The sequence below is a fragment of the Galleria mellonella genome, unplaced genomic scaffold (genome assembly GCF_026898425.1).
Source record: "Galleria mellonella isolate WM207_F2 unplaced genomic scaffold, CSIRO_AGI_GalMel_v1 utg38, whole genome shotgun sequence".
NCBI lineage: Eukaryota > Metazoa > Arthropoda > Insecta > Lepidoptera > Pyralidae > Galleria > Galleria mellonella.
This window is the reverse complement of record NW_026442090.1, coordinates 5627689-5651300: the sequence shown is the minus strand read 5'-3', so window position 1 is coordinate 5651300 and position 23612 is coordinate 5627689. Positions and strand designations below refer to the sequence as shown.

Here is a 23612-nt window from a genome sequence, read left to right as displayed (position 1 = left end):
ATATAAGGATTAGTCTTATTTATATATTGTGTATTAGATTGTATATATAATTGTATATTTTGTAGTAATAGTGTTTGTTGCTGTAAATATTGGTAAGTAGATTATCTATATTAACTAGACATTATGGATCCACCTATAGACCCTGGGGGGACAACCCCCCAGGTGTCTGCAAATATAACTATCCCATTTAATAATAGTTTTGATATATTGCAAGTTCTAAACGTAAGCGAGTACGTGGCGAACGTCGCATTTGCAAACATTGCAATAAAAAACGAAGGAGGCACACCAAAGGTCTCGAATCTAAAATTAAAGATAGTGATTGTCAATGTATTGAGGATGAGAATCAAACTCAAGTATCAATACCAGTTGTAAATAATACCGAGTCTGTTAAACCTGCTTTTCCACCCAGTACTTTAAGCAGAACTTTGTACAATGCCGAGGATGTAGCTCCTTATGTCGTTCATGTACAAAAAAATGAAACACATCCTAATGATAACACTACATTACATCCTATTGCATTTGGTCGCTTTTTACACACTAATAAGATAAATAATATAGTGAATGGTAGCCTCAAAAGAATAGGAAGAAACCGTTTATCGCTTTCTTTCTCAAATTTTGAAAATGCAAATGCATTTTTAAATAATAGTCACTTAGAAACACATAATTTTAAGGCATTTATACCTTCTTTCCATGTAACCCGTATGGGAATTGTGAGGGGTATTCCTAAAGATTGGACAGAAGAGGAAGTAATCCAAAATATATCAGTACCTATAGGTTGTGGGAGAATTCTAAAAACCAGAAGAATTAAGAAAAAGACCATTAATGAAGGACAACCAAGTTTTATTAATACTGAAACCATTGTTATTACTTTTGATGGACAAATATTACCAAAAAGAGTATTTATGTTTTACACATCATTAACTGTAGATTTGTACATTTACCCCACTATCCAATGCTATAACTGCTGTAGGTTCGGACATGTCAAGATGCAGTGTCGTTCAAATCCTCGGTGTTATAAATGCAGGCTAAATCATACAGGTGATAAATGTGAAGTAGATGAGGAAAATGTTTCTTGTATCTTGTGTAATGGTTCTCATTCAGCAGTTAGTAAGAAATGTCCTGAATATGCACGTCAGAAAGCCATTAAAGAAACAATGGCCCACAGTTGTGTTTCTTATGCTGAAGCATCAAAATTTCATCCTCCCACTTCTAAACTATATTCAGATGTATTAACATCATCATCTCCGTCCAATAAATCTCATTTTCAATCTTCTTTCCTTAAAGAGAAATCATCATTACCACATATTCAATCATCATATAAAAAAACAGTTACACTTAAACCACGCTCTCCTCAAAAAGCACAACAAGGATATGATCATTCTGCCCATGAAGCCATAGTTAAGGAATATAATATTCCTGCTCCCTCTAATGGTTGTGCATTATCATCAAATAATATTGACAATAATCAATCCATCTTTGATATTATTCTCATGCTTATTAAAGTGTTATCGCAATCGAAAATGATACAAACAACTTTACCACCGTCCAACGATGCCATTTACAATGTATTTTCTCAATTATTAACTTCTCACAATGGATTACAAAGTCCTAATAATTCAGTGGAACTGTCGTAGCATAACAAACAAGAAATCAGACTTATTTGATTAATAAGTATAATCCTTTTATAATAGCTCTACAAGAGACTTGGTTAAAGCCAGGATATCCTTTTAGGATTTCAGGCTTTACAAGTCTCCGTGATGATAGAGCTGACGGATATGGCGGTGTTGCCATATTGGTCAAAAACTCCCTTCTTTTTTCTTCTTTTTCGCTTCCTGTATATAGCGGCATTAATGCAGCTGCTATAATTATAAATGGTATCTGTTTTGTTACTTTATATATTCCTGATCCTACATGCCAAATATATTCACAACTAGAACAATTATTTTCAATTTTACCTAAACCTTTTCTCGTAATGGGCGATTTTAATGCTCAGCACCAATCGTGGGGCAGTTCTGCTTCTAATTTTTATGGTGGAAAACTCCTGACGATAATTGACACTTACAACTTATGTATTATTAACTCAGATGTACCAACACGTAGAACTGCACCGAATGAAGGGTTTAGTGCTCCTGACATTTCAATATGTTCTTCTGATTTAGCTTCTTCACTGTCGTGGTATCCTCATTCCTCTACCTTCGGAAGCGATCACTTTCCCCTCATTCTTTCTTTTCCAATTTCCATTCCCTCAAGTCGAAAGAGTGGTCCTCGGCTTAAATATAATTTATCAAATGTAGACTGGAATATTTACAAACAATATTTAGATAATAAAATATCGGAGTTACCTATTGTTTACCATGGAAATGAACATCAATGTTGTAATGACTTGATGATAAATATGAAGGAGGTTGCTGATTTATTATTTCCTGTTAAAAATAGTGCTTCAGGGAAAATTCCCTCCCCACCTTGGTGGGACAAAGATTGTACGGAAGCAATTAAAAATCGTAAAGAGGCTGAAAAAAATTATAATAATTACATGACACCAGAAAAATTTGAAATTTACACCGCAGTTTCACGTTCTACTCGAAAACTACTGAAAAAAAAGAAATTAGAAGGCTGGAGAAGATTTTGTTCTTCTATCTGTCCAGAAGTTAATTCATCAGTCGTTTGGAATAATATTAAAAGATTCAGATCTGCCTTTAGTGATCATACATCACGTTCTGCACTCGATTTAACTTTAGCGAATAAATTTTTAGATCGCCTTGCTCCTAGTTATGTGCCGGAATGCCTTTACAATATTTCTCTATCCGTCTCTGACGAATTATTCGAACTTGACTCTCCTTTTACTCTAGTAGAACTTAAAGGTGTTCTAGCTTCTATTAAAGACTCTGCACCGGGAGAAGACGGTATACCGTATTCCTTTTTTAAAAATGCTAGCGATGCGACATTAATTTACTTTTTAAATATAATTAACTCCATAATTATTTCGGGAAATATACCTACTTCATGGAAGTCTCAGATTATTATACCATTTCTAAAGCCTCATAAACCACCTTCTGAACCATCATCATACCGTCCTGTTGCACTTTCCTCTGTCTTACTAAAGCTAGCTGAACATTTAGTGAAAAACCGTCTAGAATGGTTTTTAGAAAGTAATAACTTACTATCCCCGAACCAGTTTGGTTTTAGGAAAGGTAAGAGCACCTTAGATAATGTGAGCATTCTTATTTCAGATATTCATATAGCTTTCTCACAAAATTTGTCAATCCTCTCAGCCTTTTTAGATATAAATTCTGCCTATGATAATGTAATAATTTCTATTTTAAAAACTAAATTACAAGCTCTAAATGTACCGGTAATGCTTTCTAATTTCATTATTAATATTTTATCAGAAAGAACAATACATATGGATTTAGATGAAGATACCAAATTATCTAGAACTGTATGGAAAGGCCTTCCACAAGGATCTGTTCTCAGTCCAATCTTATTTAACATATACACATACGATCTAGAATTATTCCTTGATAAATCCGTCAAAATTTTACAATATGCTGATGATCTTTTATTATATTTTATTGCGAAGTCCATAGAATCTGCTTCTGCCAAATTATCTGATTCATTAGATTTGTTAAAAACGTGGTTAGATGTAAATGGTCTTAATCTTTCTGTAACCAAGAGTAGTGTAGTTTTGTTTTCAAGAATGAGATCACCGCAACAAATTAAGGTGCTTTATGATAACTCATACATTCCTATAAAGACTGAAATTAAATTTTTAGGTATCGTGCTAGATAATAAATTAACAGGTCTGTCCCACTGTAATTATATTTCTACGAAATGTGAGCGTAACCTCAACATTCTTAGGTGCCTTGCTGGAGTTTGGTGGGGAGCACATCCCGTTTCATTAAAACTTGCTTATAATGGTCTTATAAGGAGTGTCATTGATTATGGAACTTTTTTGTTAGCTCCAGGAAGTTCATTTGTGAAGTCGGTGATCCACCTTTGGTTTTAAGAAGGCAATATCTATCTGATCGCTTCTTTTTTCGTTGTTTACAATTATCTGATCATCCGCTTATTCAAAAGTTATCTCAACTACATATCTTTATTTCGTCTTCATCTTATTGGAAACATAAAAAACCTCCATGTTTAATACAAAGTTATGAAAAATATAAATCCATAGAATCTCCCACTTTTACATCGTCCTGTTTTCCCATTTATAAATGCTCATATCAATCTTTAGTTTTATCTCCTAATATTAAATATGATTTTGGGTTATCAAAAAATGATTCAGAATTGAATGCCAAATTTATGTTTATAACTGACATTGAATGGAATGAATGGCACTACATCTTTACTGATGCATCAAAACCAGACAATAGCGGTTGTGTAGGTGTGGGTGTGTTTCATTCACAATTTAATATCGTTCAAAAAATTAAACTTCCACCGGAATCTTCAGTTTTTACCGGGGAATGCTATGGTATTTTAAAAGCTGTAGAATATATACTTTTAATGAAATTACATAAGGCAATAGTTTTCACTGACTCTATGAGCTCTTTGCAAGCTCTAGCCAAATATCCGTTTAAATCAAAACCAGTTTATCCCATTATTTGTGACATAAGACAAAGTCTTTATCTTTGCATGTTGAGAGGGTATTCCGTTTCTTTTGCCTGGTTACCAGGACACAGTGGTATTAGCGGCAATGACAAAGCTGACCTTATTGCAAGAGAGGCTGTAACTTGTGGTGATATGTATCCGTATCATAATTACTGTAGTGACCTAGCTTGTCTCCCAAAAATATATTTAAGGTATGCCTGGAAGGAATATTGGGAAAAAACAAGTACAATAAAAGGAAGATTTTATCGCCTTATACAACCCGATATTCCTTTCAAACCATGGTTTTGTAAATTAAAGCTTGGAAAGACCGCAACAACTATTATAACTCGTATGCGTCTAGGTCACGTATGCACACCTTCTCATTTATACAAGCTTGGTATTGTACAAAGTTCGTCGTGTAATTGCGGTGCTGAAGTGGCGGACTTGAATCATATATTCTTCTCATGTTCTAAATTTGACCACACCTCCCTTTTTAATCATCTCCGATCCATCCGTGTTCCATTCATTCAGGTGGTAGAGCCACGCTGTAATACCATATGGTATTGCAGCATGAATGGGCCGGCTCGACCGGGGAAGTACCACACCCTCACAGAATACCGACGCTAAGTGGTTGCACTTTCAGTGCGATCACATTCCGTATGGTGAGTGAGGGAGTCCCGAGGCCCATCCCATACCCATCCCATACCCATCCCTTTCCTAATCCTAAAATCCTTTCCCCAACCCCGTCCCCCTATCCTACAACACGCAACCATGGCAGTGGAATTAAAAAAAAATAACATACCCCAGGGAGGTACCAGTAACCATGTTGCTGGAGAATCCTCTCTCGAGCAACCACGCTCGGGCTGCCCTGCGTATTCTGGGGGGCAAAATTCCGCTCTTTGGAACCAAGGGCAAACGGAGCAAGATTTCTACGGCATCCCCTTCGCTCAATGTGAGCTTCTGCAATATTAGGGGATTACATTCTAACCTAAACGCTGTCCACCACCACCTAGAAACGGCGCGGCCGGCATTGCTCTTTCTAACGGAGACACAGATATCCTCTCCAAACGAAACTTCATACCTGACGTACCCGGGCTATAAACTTGAACATTGTTTTGTTTCGCGTGCCGGTGTATGCGCGTATGTCAGAGAGGATATCTGCTGTCGCCGCCTTGGAACTCTTGAAGGTACGGACCTGTCCATTTTATGGCTACGCGTAGACTGCAATGACCATCCTCGCGTCTATGCATGCCTATACAGGTCCCACAGCGGTAACATCGAAACCGACCAACTCATTGAGCACGTCCAAATGGCTACAGATTCCCTACTCGAACAGATTCCTTCCGCTGAAGTCGTGATTCTTGGCGATTTTAATGCCCACCATACCGAATGGCTTGGTTCACGTACAACCGACTATGCGGGAAGATCTGTTCATGACTTTGCTTTGGCTTATGGTCTGACGCAGCTTGTTTCCTCGCCTACGCGAATACCTGATGTGTTGGACCATTCACCTTCACTGTTGGACCTTCTGCTGACCACCCACCCAGACAACTATGTGATTTCCGTCGAAGCTCCGCTTGGATCGTCGGATCACAGTCTGGTGCGGAGCGAGGTGCCTCTCATGAGTCCGATTCCACCACGTTCCACGGGTAGACGTCGTGTTTGGCACTACAGGTCAGCAGACTGGGATGAGATGCGGATTTTTTCGCATCTTACCCATGGAGGCAGGTTTGCTTCACACTGGATGATCCCGACGCCATTGCCAATTCCATTGCTGATGTGGTGCTTCAGGGAATGGAATTATTTATTCCTAACTCTGTGGTGCCCGTCGGCGGGAAATCCCAGCCCTGGTATGGAGCCTCTTGTAGAACAGCATCTCGTCTGAAACAGGAGTGCTTCCTAACCTGGGCTAAAGGTGTGGCGTCGCGAGATCCTAACACCAGTGCTCTTAAAAAGAAGTATAACTCTGCCTCTAGGTCTTTCAAAAGAGTTATAGCCACAGCGAAGTCAGAGCATATTAGTAGAATTGGCAAGAGATTGGCTAGTTTGCCCTCTGGAACTCGAGCTTTCTGGTCTCTTGCCAAAGCTGCACAAGGGAATTTCTGTAAGTCATCTTTTCCACCATTGCGCAGGGAGGATGACTCGTTGGCCCAGAACGCTAAGGAAAAGGCCGATCTTCTTGGATCCATCTTTGCGTTAAACTCGACATTGGATGACGGGGAGAAATCACCACCGACCATCACGTGTTGTAGGAGCTCTATGCCTGACATTAAATTCACGCATAGCTCAGTGCGTAGAGCACTTTTCTCCCTCGAAATCCATAAGTCGAGTGGGCCCGATGGTATTCCTCCAATTGTGCTTAGGACGTGCGCTCCAGAGTTGGCTCCGGTTCTTACGCGTCTTTTTCGGCTTAGCTACTCATCGGGCATAGTCCCAAAGTTTTGGAAGACTGCTCTGGTGCATCCGATCCCTAAAAAGGGAGATCGCTCAGATCCAGCTAACTATAGGCCCATAGCTATCACTTCCTTATTCTCGAAGGTTATGGAATCCATCATTAACCGTCAACTGCTCCGGTACCTAGAAGAACACCAGCTGATCTGTGATCGCCAGTACGGCTTTCGACAGGGACGTTCGGCCGGTGATCTTTTAGCTTACTTAACACACCGATGGGCAGTGGCTATCGAGAGTAAGGGAGAGGCCTTAGCAGTTAGTCTGGATATCGCGAAGGCCTTTGATCGGGTGTGGCATAGAGCGCTGCTTTCAAAGCTACCTTCATTTGGGTTGCCTGCGAGACTGTGCATTTGGGTCGCCAGTTTTCTCAAGGAACGTAGCATTAAGGTCGTAGTCGACGGAGCATGCTCTGATTTAAAACTTTTGAATGCTGGTGTCCCGCAAGGCTGTGTACTATCTCCGACTCTGTTTCTTCTGCATATCAATGATATGTTACAGATAAGTAATATTCATTGCTATGCAGACGACAGTACAGGAGATACATTATATACCGGTCATGCAAGGATCTCGCGGGCACATACCGATGAGTGCCGGAATAGACTTGTGTCTGAAATCGAAACTTCACTCCATCAAGTTTCGATCTGGGGTGAACAAAATCTTGTCCAATTTAACCCCAAAAAGACACAAGTCTGCGCGTTTACCGCAAAAAAGACGCCGTTTGTCGTATCTCCTCACTTTCAGGGCACTTCCCTTGATAAAAAGTCGAGTCTAGGAATTCTGGGCGTTGATATATCTTGCGACGTCCAGTTTTGCGGTCATCTGGAGGAGAAGGCTAAGATAGCTTCCAAGAAGTTAGGAGTGCTCAATAGGGTGAGACGATATTTCATGCCAGAACACCGCCTGAAATTATATAAAGCCCAAGTCAGGCCGCATATGGAATACTGTTCTCACCTGTGGGCAGGAGCGCCACAGTACCAACTCCTTCCGTTAGACCGCATTCAAAGTCGGGCGGCTCGAATTATCGATAGTCAACGCCTTACTGTCCGACTTGATCCACTGAAGCTGCGCAGAGATGTTGCATCTCTGTGCATCTTCTACCGAATTTATCATGGGGAGTGTTCTGAGGAATTGTTCGGATTGATACCTGCTGCTGATTTTCACCACCGTACAACCCGCCACAAACTAAAGTTTCATCCCAATCATCTGGACGAGTGGCGGTCTTCCACCGTGCGTTTTTCAAGGCACTTTCTTCCACGCACAACCATTCTTTGGAATCAACTTCCAGCAGCAGTATTTCCGAACCGATACGACAACATAACCTTCAAGAAAAGAGTACATTCCTTTTTAAAAGGCCGGCAGCACACCTGCAATGCCGCTGGTGTTGTGGGTGATCATGGGCGGCGGTAGTCACTTACCATCAGGTGAGCCGCATGCTCGTTTGCCCCCTGTGTTGTAAAAAAAAAAAAAAAAAAAATTCCCAACTTCTATTCTTACTCTACTTTCTTCCAATGATCCTATTATCTATAAAATACTATCTTCATATATATATGATAACAATATTAAGATTTAGTTATATTACATGAATACATTTATAGTTGCATCAATTGCTTTTCCTATATATTTATAAGTATATTCTCATATGTACAAGTATATCCTTCATATCCTATAAATATCCTAGACCTAATCCTTATCCTTTCTAAATTCGTTTGTGTTAGGTATTTTTATTACTATTATCGTTTCCCCGTTTTGTTCTTGGCAAAATACCCTAATATCGGGGTGAACGCCACAAAAAAAGAAAAAAAAAAAAAAAAATGTCAAATGTTATACGGCCGTATAACCCTACCAAATACAACCTGCATACATACTTTTTACATAAACTGTGTCGAATATATAATCTAGTAATGTAATAGAACAAAAATTTTACATATTTTCTATACACTAGCATGCTATGAATTTAGAAAAATAGCAACTGACCGTATATCTTTCATCCTCTTTTTACTAAGTATATTTGCATAAGAAAAAAGGAGGTAACCATATGATTTACTGTTTTTATTTTATCATTCCTTCTTTAAGAACAAGGAATTATATAGAAGGAATGATAAAATAAAAACTGTAAATCATGTGGCTGTCTCCTTTTTTCTTATACAAATGTAATAAGAAAAAGCGGACAATCAGTTGCTATTTTTTTCACCTGTCCCCATTTCTACCGGTTTTCATTATTTATCATAGAATTATACAATATTTTAATTAAAACATTTTGTGCAGATCTACAGGAGAGATCTATAGTGTTTCAATAGAATCGAGTCTACTGTCTAGTATCGGGGTCTCTTATCAAAATCGACTTAGAGCTTATACTACAGACTTCCCAAGAGTGTGTAAATGGATTGCCAGCTTTTTGGCAAGCATAAAAACCGTTGTAAATGGTTGTTGCTCCGATATCATAGATATTAACGCTTGCGTCCCACAGGGCTCTGTCGTATCCCCAACGCTGTTTCTTCCCCTCGTTACATTGTGAAGGACAAACGTGAACAGCTTGTCTTAAATCGAGAGAAAGTTAGCTAGGGTCTCTGATTGGGGACAACAAAACTTAGTTCAGGTTAACCCCTCTAACACACAAGTTCACGTGTTCACCGATTAAAAAAATACATTTACTGTGGCTCCACAATTCTAAGGCACGTCCCTTAAGATCTCTAAAAGCAAGGGAAAGGGATTGTTAGTAATGGAGACTACCAGTCACATTGCTAGCAATATAAAAACTCGGTGTCCTTAATAAAACAAAGCAAAACTTCACGTCGGATCAACGATTATTGCTCTATAAATCGTAAATCCAGCTCCATATGGAGTATTGTTGTCACTTATAAGCTTGAATCCTTCGACTCAGTGCAACGACGAACTATACAAATTCTGGATAATCCCAAGCTTACAAGTGGAATTGAACCCTTGTCTTAGGAGGAATTTTGCCACACTTCGCGTGTTTTATCGCTTGTACAATGGACTGTGCTCAAGGGAATTGTTCAATATAATGTCCACGGTCACCTTCTACCATCGTACAGCTCGCCATCGTCAGGGGCATCACCCGATACTTTAGAACCTAGATGGTCGTGTGCAACGCGATTTCAAAGATGTTTCCTCCCACGAACGCTCGGGTTATGGAATGAGCTCCCTGTCGAAGATTTCCCAAGAGACTACAGCATGGGGTTCTTGAAAAGGGGGGTAAAGAGGTTTCTTTAGTCGGCACGCGTAATACCCCTGGCAGGCAGGCGTTCATAGGCTACGGTAACTGCTTACCATCAGGTCGGCCGTATACTTGTTTGCCTCCTCAGTGGTATAAAAAAACTCAATGAAAAAGTTACCAAGCTTTGTCGTAATTATCATTATAGTTATAATTAGTTATTAATTAAAATGTATATATGTTTGGTGCCCACTCCAGGATGTAATATGAGTGAAGCTGTTAACTATGCGCTAAAAGCAGATACACAGAGAGCTAACCGAGACATCCCAACCACTCATTAGAAAATAATTTTAAATCATCATTAACTGTCCTTTAACTGTCCCACTGCTAAAGATAAGCCTCCCACTTTGGTGGGTTTGCCAATAGTTGCCATGCATGGCAGGCGTATTGACAACCGCAGTTAGGCTTTAGAGATGTTTGAAAAGGAACGCTGCTGCTCATCCCTCGCCCTCTCTTAGTCTGCTTTTACGACACCGACGGAAAAGGAAGAGGTGGCTTATTCTATGCCGGGATCACAAGGCCAGTTTTAAATACGCCATTGGGAAAATACCAATAAAAACTATAATTTAATAGATATGAGCATATAAAACCAAAGTTTTAGCAGCTGTTTTATATACCATAATTTCGAAATATTTGCTAAAGAAAAACACAAAATTTAGCAAAATATATAAAGTAATATATTGTATAACTTTATGATACATGCATACAACAATTCATAATATGCAATATCATCACAATGATTAACATGTATTCATTATTATTATTAGGTATAAAAATTACAAAATATTTATTCATAAGTTCACAATATTTACTTAAAATAACCACCCATTATATAAAATATATAAAGAAGTTTTATATAAAAAAAAACGTAGTACTTAGTTAAGTAACAGTATAGACTAAGGGAAAATATAAAAGGAACATGGTACAAGTAAATGACTTAGGTACATATGTACCTGATAAAAATACTCAATTCAGGCACTTGACTATAAAAATAAATGATTACAATAACCCTCTCAGTGCTTAGCAATCAACTTATCTGATACGTAATTTAACTTCCGTGTAATAACTATGTCAACAAGTTCAAATAAACAAAGTTACAAACATGAAAAAATATATATCAGTACCAAGTGTAGTGAAAATGATTTGTCTAATATGAAATATTTTAATATTACATTAAAATTTTAGTGTTATTTTTTAATTCATTTTGGTGACTATCAGTTAAACACCTTTACATAATCGTCAAAACAGTGCTAAGACACTTGAGGTGATATGATTATCACTTATCTGGCTTATGTGTAATAAATATACTTTTACGTTATTATTATCTTTTATTTGATCCCTATTTCGACATAAACTTACATAGGTATCTAGAAAATAATCGCATGACCGGCATAATTAAATACATTTCTTCTAATGACACGTTTTAAAAGATTATAATCTCAAAAAATAAATATACAATGGCAATTAACAGTCAATGTGATCTATTATACAAGATCTAGGAGTTTATTAGCACTTACTAAGTACTTAATTAGTAAACTATTGGGCATCATGTTCAATAATGAATTATACATAATTATTATTTTTATTATTCCATTCTTCTACATACATAATTATGGAGGAAAGAAAGATTTTTCTCTTCATAACAATATCGATCAAGCATCAACATAACTGACGCATATCAAACAACTGCACAAATAGAATAGAAAGAAATATTTATATTATAGCTTACTTTCTACCTTCCTTATCTTTATATCAGAGATATAAAAAAAATATCATGGCGGGGCTGATTTTCTAAAGATAATAAGGAGCTGATAGTATTGTTTTATTAAAGTTTCAGTTTTCTATTCTTTCTTTCCTCCTTTACATTTTTTCTACTCCCACTGTATGGTCAGTTCTGTGAGGTCGCCTGCAGGATGACGCTCACTATTAAACTACTAATTTCATTTTCTACCTATTTTTCTATACAGCATTAATTATTACTAAGTACATTACACTTTATATTTATTTCTTTATGGAAATTTTTTATTAAAATATATACTTGTACTAAACATTTTGAAGGTAATGTATAAAACATTAATAACTACACCAGCAATCATCATGCATAAAAAAGTCGGAAACAATCCTAATTATTTCTATAGAAGTATACTTTGTTTACTTTGAAAGTTTGCGCTCGAGTTGGTCAGCAATAGCCAGAAGGAAGTCTTCAGTGTTTAAATACATGCCTTCCTTAGTGTTAGCCAGTCCATGGATGCATATCACCAGGTCTTTGGTCATCTTGCCGCTGTCGATACATTCTACGCAAGCCTGTTATATAACAAAATAAGTCCATAAACCATTCGTAGTCAAGTTTAATTATAATCGGCAAGTGTCTACATATCTGCGATACGATATCTCTGCGATATAATAATATAGGAACAAAACATTGTTGTCAATGACATATTAAATTGTTATTGTTTCTTAATGTAAACAAGTTGATTTAAAAGGATAAGAAATAATTATACTTTATTAGAATCTGTATCAAAATTTTTAGAATAAATATAATTATTCTAAATTGTTTTTGTAATTATAGGCAATATATTTGAAATATAATAATCGTAAATCATAACTAATTACATATAATTACAATTAACATCAACCTTAAAGATCTAGTTAATTATATAGTTGTCTTTCACATTAAGAATCTATTAGTGGATACATTTTTGTCACCGCACGTGTAAAATAAAACAAGATGTCGCATGTTACTGTCTCGTTCTACCCTGTGTACCATAGCGACAATGTTTCTATTGAAAAATTTATTTATAGCATGTCTAGTGGTTAGAATGTTAATAAGTCACTTTACTCAAAACAACAATTAATTGCAGTTCCCTCTCATCACAGTCAGTTTGTTTTCTACTTTTAGTAATATAATTATTCATTAGAGTAAACCATTTGACTTTATTGATATATTTGGTAGTTTATTGATATATTTCAACATGAAGCTACAAAAAATATTACATTGTGTGTAATATATTAATGTTTTGAATAAAAAACAAAACAATACATACCTCCTCAAGAGCGATTGCGAATCTTTCCAATTCGGGTGTGTTGTCTAACTTGGCGCGGTGGATAAGACCCCTTGTCCACGCATAGATGGACGCAACAGGGTTGGTGGACGTGGGCTTGCCTTGCTGATGCATACGATAGTGGCGAGTAACGGTACCATGGGCAGCCTCTGATTCCACAGTTTTACCGTCAGGGCACATCAGTACAGACGTCATCATACCCAGTGACCCATAGCCCTGAGGATAAATTAATATTTCTATTATATAATGTGGGTAAAATACCACCGTTCTGAGGAATCTAGCAGATGTTAAATATAGATAAGTAGATAAGTAAAATAATAAATTATCAAATAATTAATTTTATTACGTCTACATTAACTGGAAAAATCCTTTAATAAATAATACGAGATATCTTAATATAATCATCATTTCCAGATACAATAAATGCTAGCACATATAGCGGCCACTAATGCAGTTTTATCAGTTTTGATAACTGATAACTTGGAAAAGTAGCAAGCAGAGAAATGACAGTTATTCTATAGAATACTAAAACTGCTGTAAATAAGTTGATTATTCGAATTAATTTGTTTAATTTTACTGCTATTACTATGCACACTACTGCCAACATTACATACTAAAAATTGACCCAGATATCTATCTAATTTGGAATGTGAAAAAAAAATTTTACAATGGTATATCAGAGTATACTTTCATACCTGCGCTACAACGTCGGACTGGACATCCCCATCGTAGTTCTTGCAGGCCCATACGAATCCACCGGATCCTTTAATTGCCTGCGCCACCATGTCATCAATTAACCGATGCTCGTACCAAATCTTCGCATCTTCGAATTGCTTTTTGTAGTTACTGAAAAGAACTTATAAATGAATAAAGTTGTACTGCCGCACTGTCCGCAGTATATGGCCAAATATATTTACAAACATCATCTCAGCGGACAATGACGTCTATCAAACTTTAAAGGTAGAATATCTTTCACCCAATAAAAAGCCTATTTACACCGCTTCTGTGTAAAAGTTTCAAGAGTACATTATTTCGCTAGCGACACAATTGAAATGGCTAATTCTTCTATTATTTAAATGTTTGTGTTATTACCTAATTTCAGAATCAACAAATATTCAGTGTATATTTTCGTCAAGATATTTATCATCGTCAGCCGCTAACTATCTACTGTTGAATTTAGACCTAACCCATAGACTGCCATAAGGAATGGCCATCTGCATTCACTGACTCCTTGTAATACATTTTAGGTCGTCACTCCATCTAGTTTTAGGTTGTCCTACGCTGTACGGAGTCGCAATCTTTCTCCTTTTTCGCCCATTGGTTGTCGGCTCTTCGAGGTATGTGACCAGCGAAGTACCACTTCAGCTGATATGCATAATTATAATAAATATAAAAATGTTGATAAATTGTTTTTACCTTTGATAAATTTCTTCGAAAATGTCTTTGAATCTACCATCGTAACGCTTGAGAATTGTATTCTTTGTTGACAAATAAAGCGGTATTTTCTTTTGCAGTGCCACCTGAATAAACCAATAATATATTTATTTATTTTATACATATATGTGAAAACAATATCAACAATTGACTGTCAATATCTCCTAACTCACACGTACAAAATATTACCGGGGACACAGAAAACATCCTAATTCCGAATTTATATCTAATACGATAAAACTCAATTATTACGATTAAAATAAATTCTCGACAGGTATATTGGAGTAAATATATTTCTCTATATAACAGAAAAGGAGATCTAGAATTTAGTACTATTTTATTAATGTTAGTTAGGAGGTAAAATGTCCACGGTGGTTGAAAGTTGATATGTAGTTAGAACCGTACCTGAAAACTGGAGTGTGCGAAGGCGCGTATGGATTCATCGGTGTTGTACATGCCCTGGGCGATACCGGGCGATTTGAAATTGAACAATAAATATTTTTGTGTTGTGCCGTCTGTTGCTGTATAAACTAGTTCCACCTGATCGAAAGCATAAAAACAAATGAATTACTTTAAATATGAAGAATAACAAACTTTACAAAAGCTACGATTAATTCACTCTTTCTTTTTAGTTAGAGATTTCATAATACAAATATCTGATATAATTATTTAAGTAGTTATTAAAAATTTCTTATCGATTTCATATATCGCATTCAAATACTCTATGGGCGAAAAAAAACAGGACAATGGGTTTTAGAAAAATTATATATAATAAATATATAATTTTTAATTTTTTTTTTAATCTTTACCCTTAATTATATAATTTTCTTCTTTTTAAATAATGTCATTAAAATAAGTTACTAATTTCGTAAAATCATATGAATTTTAACAGGTAATTAGGACGTTGAGATTTAGGATTTCATAACATTACTGTAATATTTTTTAAAATAAGAAGACCAAAATATATATTATAATTTATCTTTTTAATACAAAATAATATTTTTTAAATCTTTAACAATTAAGAAATATTTTTTTAACTTACCTTTCCTGGTTTGGGTACTACGAAATCTTGTGCCTTGTACTGATCACCGTGAGCATGACGGCCGATAACTATAGACTTGGTCCAGCCAGGCACCACACGTGGAATGCTTTTACACAAGATGGGTTCCCGAAACACAGTCCCGCCAAGAATGTTACGGATTGTCCCGTTTGGACTTAACCACATCTTTTTCAGCTTGAATTCTAAAATATTATAACTAGTTGATATATTAACAAGTAAAAATCTATTAAATATATTATTATGCAGTTATTGTAATGTCATGAAACCTTGACACAAATATTATTGTTGAATGCAGGCACACGCCTTTATAATAAATAGTACTAGAATTTAAATACGATTGAATCGATTTGGATCAAATTTTGCAGAGTCAATCGAGTCTAAGGATCACATAGGTATTTAATGTCATCAAAAATTACAAATCAGGAATTTAATATGAAAATTGCGTTGTCACATTAAAGTTCTTATGATTTCACATAATATAATTCTATTATTATGTAATTCTAAGACTAGTAATAGATAATGTTGCATAGTTCTAGGACACCAATTAATCCAATGAAAGGCATTAATTGCTTCCACGGCCTATGATATAAAACTATTCTGTAAAATACGTAGGTTTGTATATTTATATCACTCCATTAGTTTTATTATGTTGATTTAGATCCATGATGCGAATTCATACTTGCGGATTATAATATTTATAAAGAATAAAAGATTTTTATTATCTAATCATAGTTTGTTTAAAATAGCTTATACTAGCACTTTTTATGCTTACTAAAAGAAAAGTTTATATTAAATTTTTCATAGCATTCTTGTAATTCGTGCAAAAAAGACTATTAGTAAGAATTAATGAAAAACGAAAACAACTAAACAATTATAGACATTAATACATGTAGATAAAAAATATAGTACAAATCGCAGAAATATAGAATAGTGCTGTTAAAACAACCAGCGGCGACTATTTTTTAAGGATCTTCCTATTCCCTCACTTCGAATATGCAACTGAAATCATATCTAATTACATAATTAAATAAGCTGTTGTTAAGAAGATATTTTAAAGTACAATTAGAAATAGAAAAATATTTTTTACTTTAAATATAGCTATTGAACATTCAACCAACAATCAGACATGCAAATTCTAGTGACCATCTGTGTTAGATATAAATAATAATGTTGACCTGTCTATATTAAAGTCCACGGGTACGAACTGCGGATCCATTCGTTACATGCCGTACGGCGTCATATTTATTGTGTCGTTGATATAGATTTCTGCAAATCGAAATCTGCCTAAATGGAATACTTTCTGCAATCTACGAAAGTCCTTAATCTAAAGATTATAGAGTATTGTAGTCCGGGAACTATTATATCAATCAATATCTGTGTCATTATTTGTAAATGAATCGCTCAACGAAACCTATTGTAATTTTTTTAAAAAAACCGACAGACTTTCTATATAGTTATGTGTTAGGTTTTAATATACATATATATAAAAAAAAATATTTTTAAAATAGTTTAACGTCATTGATGTGTGACGTAATGATTGATGATGCTTATTGAACCATTAAGCAGTTTAAATATTTTGGCATTAACATATTAATATCTTGAATTTAAATCTATTAATTTACAGTTAATTAATTTTAAAATGTCGGTAATAAAAATTAGGCATGTAGATACTATTTACTTGTAATCGCGTCGTGTTATGTCTCGATAGTGAATTTAAAAAAATTGTTAACATTTAGTAGAAAGGAAGAATACAAAGGTATACGATTAAATTAAAGAATTCTCGTATCTCTAGATAACTAATAATAATAAATCAAATACTGACCTTCCACCCTCTGTTCATCAGGTGTGATAGTAGCACACTTAATTCCCACATTATGTTTGAGAATTGCGTTAGCTGCGTCGACAGTCACCTGATCATCTGTCGCATCACGATGTGGTAGACCCAAGTCAAAATAGAGACTCTCCAACTAAAGAGGCCAAAAATATTATCTATTAAAAATAATATTTATTATCGGTACTAAAAAAATTTGTTCCTAAATCCATAAAGACACGACATAAAATATGTTTATAGATATATAACAAGGGTGGTAAACCAGTCGCAGTTATTATTCCGGACAATCTTGGCAAAGCAATAAACATATAAGTTTAATATATACCTAATAATAATATTTTTATGTGAAAAATACCTAGAATAGACTGTACAACATAATCACCAAATTGATAGCTCCTAATCGCACAGGGTTTTGTTAATATCTTTGGTCTAATTACGGTGGCCATCCCTGATATATGACAGGTTTCAATCAAGAATGTTGAAAGGGACTAGTTTCAAAATACCTGTATTCAGCAGAATAACGAGCTCAATATTAATAGCATAAACCGGTCAAGCAGAACCTGAATGCAAACAGGATTCACACGACTCCTCAACGAGTACATGTTATGCACCTATAAGTAGCATTTCTTCAATCCTTGAATTGAAGAATAAAATTAATTTAACATTGTATCTTTTAATGGACAAAAATATTAAAAACCTATCTATAACTGGCCAATTAATTAGAAGGTCCATTTTCGTATCTTGACATCGTCTAGTTACTAAATTATTATATTAGTAAGATAAGATTTGAATTACACTATAGTCGGTAGAATAATGAATTCCTTACAAAATTATTCAGTTTTTTTTTTTGTTTTTGAGATCAAGTTGCAAAGAATATTGTTTGAAATTCGACTCCACTGTATAACATTGTTCAGAGACTGAGCTGTAGCCTTTATATATATGTTATAATCTAAGGTCCATATGCAGTTTCTAGCGGAATGACTAATCAAACCTAGGATGAACCCTAGGTTGTCACAATATAAAATAACAAAATTATTGTCACAATATAAAATAACAAACATATTATAAATAGATACTTAGATACCCTTTATTGTTTCCTCCATAAGATTACAATAGCAAACTTATTATAAATACAAACAATTACTAGAAAATATTAGACTAAGGAAACAATGAGCGGCCTTATCGATAAAAGCTATCTCTTCCAGGCAACCTTTGGATAGAGAAGAGTAATTTAAACAGTTTGACTGGGGCACGAAACTCTGTTCGATTTTTTAAATACATACAGAGATATGCATACGTACAATAATGTGAATATATAAATATATACCTTTAGTTACCCATACATACCTAAATAAATCCATATATACATATAAATATACAAATATATGAATACATATACATAGAAATACATACATATATACAAATACACAAATATATAATAAATATATTATTGCATATTCTGATTATTTTTCAATCCATTCCTATAAAGTTAAAATAATAAATATTAAAATATGCTTTTATTATACCTAATCCAACAAACTAATACAATCCTGTACCTGTTTATTTAATTTAGGTCTGACTAGTCAAATCGCAATTTCAACAAATTGATTGTCGGCGTATGAATATCCAAATTAGTCTTTTAAAAAATTATACAAAAATTTGTTACTTAAAGGTAGAAAAACGCTACTGGTTTGTACTTCGACTAAAACTTTCTGTCAGTTAGACCTGAGGTTTATCTAACCAAACCTAGGAATATCGGAGTTTCCATGTTTAACTATACCATATATACAACATATACCTATATCCTTAATAATACATAATATTAACGTGTAAGTTTGTTTCTTACCTCTTGGCGCTTTAACGACTTATCTAATCAATCTTTATGAAATTTGATATACACGTATTATATGGGATGGAGGTAACAAGCTATTTTCTATTATAGTCAATAAACATATCCTAGTCACGCGGATAAAGCTACAGTTAAAAACGTGTAATTATTTATATACAATACAATCATTATTATCGCCACTGATTGTCAAATGAGAAAATGCAGTATGTGAAGCTGTACACTGCATATCTTTTTATTTAATTTTATTATTTTTTTAATTTTTATTTATTATATTTTTATTTTATTATTGTGGCTCTAAGCTATTTTTCCACCTAGACAAAATTCTGTGAAGGAAATTGAGTCTAGGCGGACCCGGGCAAAAAAAAGCGAAGATTAATAATAACAGATAGAAGAGGCTAGTCAAAATTCTCCCCAGGTTCACAATGTATGCGACAGGTATAAGAATTTCAACATCCTTAAAAATTTTGAGGGTCGAATTTTTAAGAACAGGCAAGACAATAGAGTTCAGGACAATGTCGAAACAATAGGTAAATCTATTTGAAAGCAACACAAATATAAAAACGGATGCATCGCACTCACATTTTTACAATAATCTGAAGCAAAAAATATCTTTTATCTTTTTGTATTCTTGTTCCATGGGTTTATTTTTTTTTTTCATACAAATAACAATTTTTGTTTCCATTATGCTACAACAATAACGGTCACTTGTGAATACGCTTCATATAATTACAACAGATTTTCAATTCATCTAACAATGACCTAATAAAACGGTGATAAGCAAGTTTATTTGTGACACTGTTTATTGGTGACGATAACCTGCACTGATAATTTGGTTTACTCAGCAATCATTTTATAATTACATTACGTATGTAATTTTTAGATAAATCAACAACTATATCTAAATATACTTGTATTACATATCAAATAGTAGTCATTGTAGCTCGAGTTTCGACATTTCGTTGATCCAGTCTACCATTCATATATTACAGAAATATATACATATTTATTATGTTATAGCCAATTTTTACTTAAGTATTAGATTAAATTAAAAAGACTTAATAATTTGTAAAGAAAAATTAACTATATGCTAAACTTCCTCTAGAACGTACATTATCTGTATAACAATATTCAATTGGCATGAAAATTACATCTGAAAATACATTGTGTTATTCCAGGATCGGGATCATATTTACCGAATATAGAATTTTATTGAAATCTGTTCAACTATTTTTTCGAGATAATGTAACAAACTGACAGACCAACAACAATTGTTAAACGATTGATTTAATTTTTTATTTACATAATTTTCCACAAACAATAAAACTTAAACAAACTTTAGGGTCACTTCTGTAAATTATAGGTTTCTCTTTTTTTTTTTGACTATTTCAAAGGATTTACAATTTATACAAATGTTTTCGCATTATAAATGTAGATTAAATTTGTTGCTGTTATATATTAAGTAGTTCTTTTCTATGATATGTAAGGTAACGTTTATGTTTTGTTTTGTTGTTTATGTGGTCAAAGTCAAAGTCAGGTCAAAGTGGTAACCGTAATCTGTACACATAAAAAGTACCATTAACATAAGAGAAGCTAATGTGTCAGCCATGATACTCATATTGTATTGTCATTCCTGTTTAATGTAAATCATATAAACCTGATTTTAGGAATCTAGGTAGATAAATGAAACAATATAGTAGCACTGAAAAAAAAAACTTCAGTAGTATGTATGAAGGTGTTCATCTAACTAAAAAAAATACAACATTGATATAAAATTTACTCAAGTAGATCAAACTACAAAAAAAAACTTTATCTATATTACAACACACATAACTACGAAGATATCGACGATTTTACTCGCGACCTTCACCTTCTTATTATTTCTAGGATTTTATTGCGTCAATATAATTATGTACATTAAAACAATATGCTTAGTAGATCCCTCTTGAATCTCTGAAGAATAGAGCAAATATTTTTTTCCCTTAAAAAAATATAGTCAATGCCCTTTAAAAGCAATAACTACCCATAAGAAACCAGTCTTTCTCATTTCAATATGGATTTCTCATAATCTAGTTTCTGGCTAGATTTTACTCTAACTGTAGTATAGAACTAAATTAACAAGTTGCTATATTTTATAGAAAACACCTACATTAGCAATGCCAGATTTATTCACAGAGTGTTTTGTAAGCATACACCTATCCAGCTACAGACCAGCTTGTTGCACATCAGTTTAGGGTACATTGCAGGCTTCAAACCATTAGGTACGCCCCTAATGCAAATTTTATTTTCTACATAAATACAATACAATACTAGGTTATACTACTATTTATTCATATAAATATAATTATAATTTAAAAGAAAGTCTATGTGGGAGGCCTATGTTCCACAATGGACATATAATGGCTGAAATGATTAATATTTTGCTTAAAATTTAGCACATTGCAGACTGGCATGGTTTTTTTCTCCTGAAGGGTTTTACATTTTGTCTATAATATATATCCCACATTATTAATCAACTAAAATACAGTATCAGAAGCCAGGCACAATAAAGACTTCAATTTTTAGACCAGAAATTTCCAGAACCCCTATCATAGTAGATGTTCATAATTAAAAACAAATCTATGTGCCTTTCACATTCAAAGAGTTAAGAGCAATATATAGCTATATGCAAATTTTATGTAGATAATTATGTATTAATTATTATGTATACTGCAAATTTTTGACAGATACACTTTTACTTACCTTAACATATGGGAAAATTAGCTTTTCTTTTATCTTCTCCCAAATTATACGGGTCATTTCATCTCCATCCATCTCCACAATGGGGTTAGCAGCCACAACCCTTTTAACAGTTCCATCTACAAACAAAAAGAAAATAAAAATAATATTGTAATTTACAAGTTTCATAAATCCTAATCCAAATGAACCATAATAAGTAAATTATATATTGGATGAAAAATATTGCCCTACTACTGCCCTCAACTATATCCGCATGGCCGGAATATGTTCACTGATCAAGATAGAATATACTGATTAAGTGATTAAGGTGCTAAGAAGTAACAATCAAACAAATAAATTCACTTACACATTTATAATATTAGTAAAGATTAAAATTGTAGTTACTATATTTCATTATTTTTTTATATTTTTCATAGAACCTGCTTTGGTTCTAGTGATGATAATTCAAGTTTCAAATAATATATTATATATATATTACATATAAATAGTACATAAAATAGATACTACCATTTTAACTACACATATCAAAATAATACTTAAGAGTAGGCAACTTAGTTTATGCATTTCAATTGTTATAAAATAGATTAAATGCACATCAGTATGAATTATTATTTCAAGTACTTTGTAATATACAATTTTAATAAAGACTATAATAATTATTTTTCACAAAGAAACTTTAATAGTGGCAATATTAGTATATTATACATGTATTAGTAAATCTCGATTAAAGGTTTTTGTTAATAGTTAATTAGGAATAATACTTTTAACTCTGGAATAATTAATTAAAATTTATAATTATTAGCGACAATATATAAGTACATACGAAATCATACTGACAAATTAAAGGCTCCTCAAAAAATGCAAAAACAACGTAGTTATTTTTTATAGATGATAAAGAATTGTAACCCCGCCTGCACTAATGGTACTCACTGGCGAGGCACCAATGAAAGATGATAGGTGAGAATGAAAATGCAAAGTCAGTTAGCCGATTGTGATTTCATTCACATGGAATTTAGCACGATAGTTTCCAGGGAGACCACATGAAACTCAACCCGACTGATTACATTGCTAGCAATGCGACTGATAATTTACATTATTAACAATCACTTTCCCCCTAAAATAATACAGTTGCATGCAAGTGCTGGATGCACTTTATACCAAGTTACCTAACAAATTAAAACAATATATATATATATATATTACTTACAATTTCTGGCTGGCTTAATTGTGTATTCGGTTACATATTTAAATAACTGTCTAGAACTTATTTTGGCCATTTTTTAATATAAATTTATTTAAAATTCGTAAGTTCCAACAAAAGCGGGTGGACAGACTTCTGTCAAGAACAAAGCTAGGCAGCAGAGTATATA

At 33.8% G+C, this 23612-nt stretch overlaps 1 protein-coding gene and 1 long non-coding RNA gene across 3 annotated transcripts; both read right to left on the bottom strand.

The window, feature by feature from the left end:
* Positions 1-823: 823 nt before the first annotated feature.
* LOC128201274 (uncharacterized) lies at positions 824-2054 on the bottom strand. 2 transcript variants are annotated; one of them, XR_008253143.1, is made up of 2 exons: positions 1532-2054; positions 824-1277 (listed from the first exon to the last, which is right to left on the bottom strand). It is a non-coding gene; the product is annotated as an uncharacterized LOC128201274 (long non-coding RNA). The 2 variants fall into 2 exon arrangements; XR_008253142.1 differs by having other exon boundaries at positions 1540-2054.
* An 8870-nt stretch (positions 2055-10924) lies between these two features.
* LOC113523108 (isocitrate dehydrogenase [NADP] cytoplasmic-like) lies at positions 10925-23612 on the bottom strand. Its single transcript, XM_026908993.3, has 9 exons — positions 23450-23612; positions 22246-22361; positions 17649-17793; positions 15809-16008; positions 15172-15306; positions 14749-14852; positions 14028-14178; positions 13315-13548; positions 10925-12574 (listed from the first exon to the last, which is right to left on the bottom strand). The coding sequence occupies exons 1-9, from the start codon at positions 23517-23519 to the stop codon at positions 12422-12424; spliced, it is 1308 nt and encodes a 435-aa protein (XP_026764794.2). The 5' UTR covers positions 23520-23612; the 3' UTR covers positions 10925-12421.

Coding starts and splice junctions, on each gene's coding strand:
- LOC113523108 (XM_026908993.3), bottom strand. CDS start 23,519: ATGGCCAAAATAAGTTCTAGACAGTTATTTAAATATGTAACCGAATAC. Junction 22,362..23,449: donor AATTAAGCCAGCCAGAAATT/GTAAGTAATATA, acceptor TTTTGTTTGTAG/ATGGAACTGTTAAAAGGGTT. Junction 17,794..22,245: donor TAATTTTCCCATATGTTAAG/GTAAGTAAAAGT, acceptor TGGCCTCTTTAG/TTGGAGAGTCTCTATTTTGA.